We start from the raw sequence: 5892 nt of genomic DNA, 5'->3' as shown, positions 1-5892 counted from the left end.
CGCTCTTACTGTCAGGAAGTTCTGCCTAATGTTTAGCCAAAAACTCTTCTGATTTAATGTCAACCCATTGGTTCTGGTCTGACCTACTAGGGCAACAGAAAACAACTCTGTACCATCCTCTATATGATAGCCCTTCAAGTCTTGAAGATGTTGATCATATCACCTCTCAGTCATCTCCTCTCTAGGCTAAATATACCCAGCTACTTCAACCTTTCCTCATAGTACTTGGTCTCCAGTCCCCTCACCATCTTCGTTGCCCTCCTCTGGACACACTCCAGCTTGTCTATATCCTTCTTAAATTGTAGTGTTCAAAACTGAAGACAATACTCAAGGTGAGGTCTAACTAGAGCAGAGTGAAATGATACCATCACTTTGCGTGATCTGGACACTACACGTCTGTCGATAGAGCCGAAAATCGCATTTGCCTTTTTAGCTACTGCATCACACTGCTGACTCATGTTCAGTGTATGATCTACTAAGACCCCTAGATCCTTTTTGTATATAGTACTGCCAAGACAAGTAGAAAAGGCATATCTGTGGGTGAGTGCAAAATGACTAATCGATCCAGATGGGAGAGAAACAGGGTAAGATATTTTACAGAGGCCTTCCTTGTAATAAAAAGGTAGCTTCTAGCTATATTTTCTTATTTTCCAAGTATACAAAATTTTTATAGGAATTGTCCCTGAGATTTCTACCTAGAAAATCGCAGATTCAGTAAAACAAGCATCACCACTGTAGACATCAAAACACATATAACAAGATATAGCACCTAAAGGATTCTTAAGGAAAAAACCAGATTTGTAATTTAACATGCTCTGTGTTACTTCTTTCCAAAGATTCTTCTTCCCTGAGTGAACTCCAAAAATCTTGAACAGCTTTTTGAAAAGCTAACACTGGACAAAAGCCAAGATGTGTTTCAGATTAAATATATTATGGACTATTTGTGCAGAGATTAAGAATCTTAATGAACTGCTTTGATTTTAGCATAAGTGCAGTGAGTTTGCTATTTTCAAAGAATCATTACACACACGCATGTCAATCTGTGGGACCAATACTATACATGTTATAGTCAGAGACATCCACAGCAGCAATAACCCTGTTACTATTTACAATAACCATATGAGACGTTTCGTTCTGAATAAATCCAGGAGTTACTAGTGACAATAAGGTAACACACTGGCTTCTAGCTATTTTGTTTTGACATGGTTGAACTACTTACCCGGACAAGCGCATCATCTATGATATGATCTCGTCTCACTTTGAGCCGCAAATATGGATTTAACTGCTGCCCTTGAACTAAACTGTAGAGTACAGTAATGCGCCGTTCACTGTACATGCGGATTCTGTTGTCATAATACAATCCCAGGTTCTTGGTAACAGCATTCAATATAAAGGGACACGTCATAAAGGAGAATTTGTTTTCCGTTTCTACCTTGAAGAAAGTGTAATCTTTGTCCATTTCTAGAACATCATTCAGTGGTTCATTAATAAACTCTTCAAAGGGGATAAGTGGTTTTCGGCAATCTATCGTTTTTACTCCAAGTTCAGTTTCCAGTGGGTCTACTCGAGGCCCTTTTTTATTTCGTCTCTCCTCACCCAGCAGTTCTTGAAGAGTTAGCTCGCTGGATTCTGGGATAGGTTCTTCATCCTCCTCTTCGTTATGATCTGTATCCACATCCCCTCCTACTACATTTGCATAGTAAACCATTTTCAAGCACTTTGAAGCAGCAACAATGGCATCATCATCATTTACTAAGTTACGACTGTTGAATTCGTTGCTTATGACTTTGTAGGTTATAAGCTGCTGAAACGTTTCCATCATTCGTCGAATCTGGTCTGCGCTATACTTTGACCACAATCGGATCAGTTTTGCTTGAGCTGCGAGGGGTAACTTACTCATTGCTTTGCAAAACAATGGCAGTGCCATTTCCAGGTACTCAGGACTATGAAGATTACCATTTTCCATAACAATAATAAACAAGTTGAGATAGTTAGGATCTCGAGAGTACACATTATGGTAAGTCAAGTCACATTCCACATTGGGTGACAAGTACACGAGTGCATTTAAAAAGGCAGTTTCTATTTTTTCATTAGAAAGTAATCTATTGTAGACCCGTCTGATTGCATCAATGTCTACAGACACTTCATCTGGACCTAGTTTTTGTAGGTTGTTATCCCCCTGTGTGTTGTCACCTACTCTTGACGAGGACGACGATGATGATGGTGCAACCAAATCTTCTTCCATGGCAGAAGAACAAGCAGCTTTTTCCTTTTCATCTTCGTCTTTATCTTCATCCTTTCCTTGAAGAGACTTCAGTTCTTCCTTCGTATGCTGCTTGGCTTTTCGAAAACTCTGTACCAACGCTTCAGCACTAGAAAACACTCTCCCAATGACACGAATTAAAGGGGAATAGTCCTCTTTTTCTCCACATAGCTCAAGAATTTCATATACCTTTTCTTCTGTTAAGAAAGTCACATCTAGAAAGTTAAAAACAAAACCAGAAAGGCTTTTTGAACTTAGGTCAGACACATCAACTTAGAAGACACAATGAGAATTGCCATTTGTCAACCTCAACAGGCTTACAACTTTTGCATTTCATTATTAGATGCCAGAATGTCCTTGTGCAATAGCATAAAGCTGCCATTCACAATGGACTACACTGGTTCCTGACTTGGACACCTGGTAAAACCATGACCCTCCAATACCCCACATCTCCCTCACTGCTGCCACAGCACTGAGCTACATTTCTGCATCTCGAGAACACAGAGAAGCACTGAGCCTGCAGCAAGTATCATCTGACTCTCCTGTCAGAAAACAGAACACACTCACACGTATTGGTGGCAGGACTCTGCTTGGTCAAGATAAGCAGGTTTTTTTTCCCTTTGCTGCAGGAGAAGTACACTGTGATTACAAGGATGCAGTCAACAATTCAGAAATTTACGATAACAGTACGCTTCAGGAGAAAGAACGCCTTAATTCTAAATATTCCAGAAACTAATTAGGGACCCAACTGGCCACTTTGCCAAATGGCAGCAAGATTGGATTTTTGTTGTGCTGTGAAAAAGAACCGTGATATATCTGATGCCTACCTCCACCACCAGAGGTGTGCAAAATGGCAGAATAACAACTACAACAGTTGTACTGTTACAAGACAAAAACAGATTGAAGGTTCTGAAGTATTTTTGGAAATCCCCAAACACCTTACCTTTAAAGTCATCTCTTGGGCCATGCATTTCCTTCTTGTTCATTTTTCTGTCAGTGCAGGAGTTGTTATGGGCACCTTTGGAATTGTTTTCTAGGTAAGCCGAGCTTGTCCCTTTCTTGGAGGGATGAGGATCACAGAGTTTTGCATTAATCTTATAAAGCTCGAGGGCTTTAATGGCTGCTGCATTGTTATCCATACGGAGAAAAGTTGGACAGGAAGCACAAAATTCATTCGTGCAGGCTTCATTTCCACAGCCCTCAGTTAACTGATGGTAGTAGCGTTCTATTAGATGCTTTGCAGCTGCTCGCTTCCTGTACCAAACATTCAAACAAGTAAGCACAAGGATTAGTATGGCTTTCATATACCAAGCTCATTCAAATGACCAGCAAAGCATAGATTAGTAAGGCATTGAAGTAATTTTTCTCAATTAAAGAGATACTATGCATGAAGAGAGCCTTGTGCAACAAATAAAATTATTTGTTGCACAATTTAGTATGTGGAAGCTAAAATCGACTGCCAGTTTTTCTATGCAGAACAGCTACAAAACCAAGGCCTCAGTTGTAAACTGAACAAACAAAGCTAGATATGCTTAACTAGGAACAGAGAAGTGGTCAGTATCTGTAGTTGTTTCATTGAATTATAAGATACAGCGAAACTATAGGTACATTAATCTACCATGTTCTTGCTGCATATATTTTATTGAGACACATTATAAATACATTGACATGGATATTGTTTGAATATATGATGGAATGGTTCAAAATCTACTTGTTTCAACAGCATGGGGAGTAGAATTTTGTATTGTCATACTGTACAACTTAAGCAAGTAAGCTGTATTTTACAAAGTTTTGTAATTAATGTACTAGAAAGGACGTCAACTGATTAAGCTTTACAGATCACCATTGGAGTGGCTAACTTGTTCAACCTGGACACAGAAGGAGTCATTAATTTTTTAAAAAAAACTACTGTCTTTCAGCCTCAATTTATCCTTGCTGGGACGGTTTTATACAGTCTCTTAAAACACACACACACTTCTGAATAAATGCATTTTAGCCCTTGTATTGATCTATTGCAACTGGATTTTTCAGAGCATAAAGCTTATTATGCTAGGAATAAAGACACCGAATACAAGTTTCTCTATCCAATATAAAGTATTCCATGCAGATCGCTGACATATTATAGAAGTTCACATGCAAGGTGAACATTCCACGGTGAGAGTGTTATTTGGTGTTAACCATGCTGTAAAATGGCGACAACCTTTAAGCATTAGACCGTATCTAATTACTCACGCAAATGTCTGCCCCTGGCTAATAAACTGATGTTAGACAATGGTAAGGGATTCTATCATCACATGTCATGTCACCAATTGTCAAATCTTGGTACTAACTACACCCCCATCTCCCAAATAGAAGACAAACATTAATAATATCAACACTTTTGACTAATATTTTTCTCTACCTTCTTTCTACTAGGTTTCAGAGCAGCAACATATGTTGACAACTGTTGCCATCCTACCAAGAAGGGACTGGTTCTTGTCTAAGTTTCCCATATATGGAGAGAACTTTCCTGCCCCCCCCCCATCTCCACAAAGCAGTGCTCTTGGGATAGGGGACCCAAAAGAACAATGGGAGTGGAGGGTTTCCTGTGGTAGGAAAGGGAATCAGTGGAAATTACTAATTTAGCCTGGATCCCACCTAAGAATTTCTTTTAAAAGTAGTCCATAACAAGTTAATGTAGCTACACTTCTGGCAAGGAATCAGTTAGGAATGATCAAGCCTAATAAATATGATGGGAGTTATTTTAATGCATCTGAAGCATCAAAAATTAGCTAACTTTCAGCCATGTAATTTCAAATTGCAATAATGAAAATGGAAACCACAAGCATAATGAAGCAAATTTGTTATTTACAACTCTCTCACTGATGGCATGTTGCAGTATTTTCCACATCACTAGCCACTGGACATAGCCTAATTTTAGTTATGCATAATGAAGTGGTAGATGAGTATGGCTGCAATCCACAGGAACAGTTCATACGACTGTAAATAATGCACACACTTGGTGATACAACGTTTTCACCTTGTGTAGTTGCCCTACAAAGGGAGCCAGCTGCAGTTTTAAAGCAGGTTAGCCTTTGGGACTATGGAAGCTTTAAACAGTGGAAGTTTTACCTGGACTGCAGTTAGTATGCTACCTAAACTATATAGAGATAATTTTAAGGACATTGCTATGATACCATCTGCTGGAAGAAAAACTTTAAAATGATCTTGTATCAGATTGGGCTTTTAAAGGTACAGTTCTGGGAAAACTACTACGCTTGAGGAACTGGTCGCTAAATAATTTATCTCAAGTACAACTTAAAGGTGGCTGTTAAATAATCACATTAATGCAACACTGATGTTGCATCTAGCTCTAACATACAGTATGCCAAACCCAGTCTTTTGAGATGCTAGTTGTACTCACATTCGGCTAGCTTCAATGGTTTCAGAGTGAGGTTCTCCTGGTGATCTGAAAGGTTTAAATAAGAACTGGTAAGCAATGTGGCATTCAGCTAAATGACACAACTGTGTATTAACACATCATTAGCACAATACTAGGGTCAAAACAGAGAAGAGAGCAGATCCACAATTAAGATCTTTTAAAGACAAATTAACAAAGTGGCAGAAGACTAATGCGGCTAGGTTCCTCC

General features: G+C 39.0%; 1 protein-coding gene across 5 annotated transcripts in view; it reads right to left on the bottom strand.

Moving 5' to 3' along the window:
- The window catches only part of UBE3A (ubiquitin protein ligase E3A), a 38392-nt gene that overhangs the window by 20791 nt on the left and 11709 nt on the right, over positions 1-5892 (bottom strand). For 2 of the 5 annotated variants that reach the window (XM_015419658.1, XM_015419659.1), the window contains 3 exons: positions 5667-5711; positions 3207-3517; positions 1220-2478 (listed from right to left, as the gene is read on the bottom strand). In XM_015419658.1, coding sequence (XP_015275144.1) covers positions 1220-2478; positions 3207-3517; positions 5667-5711 — 1615 coding nt within the window. The remainder of the gene's footprint in view (positions 1-1219; positions 2479-3206; positions 3518-5666; positions 5712-5892) is intronic. The other 3 variants (XM_015419661.1, XM_015419663.1, XM_015419660.1) reach the window with 2 other exon arrangements.

Source organism: Gekko japonicus, unplaced genomic scaffold, assembly GCF_001447785.1.
Source record: "Gekko japonicus isolate JY-2015 unplaced genomic scaffold, Gekko_japonicus_V1.1 scaffold1304, whole genome shotgun sequence".
Lineage (NCBI taxonomy): Eukaryota > Metazoa > Chordata > Lepidosauria > Squamata > Gekkonidae > Gekko > Gekko japonicus.
Note: the sequence above shows the minus strand (reverse complement) of the source record. Positions and strands in the feature narration are given on the sequence as shown.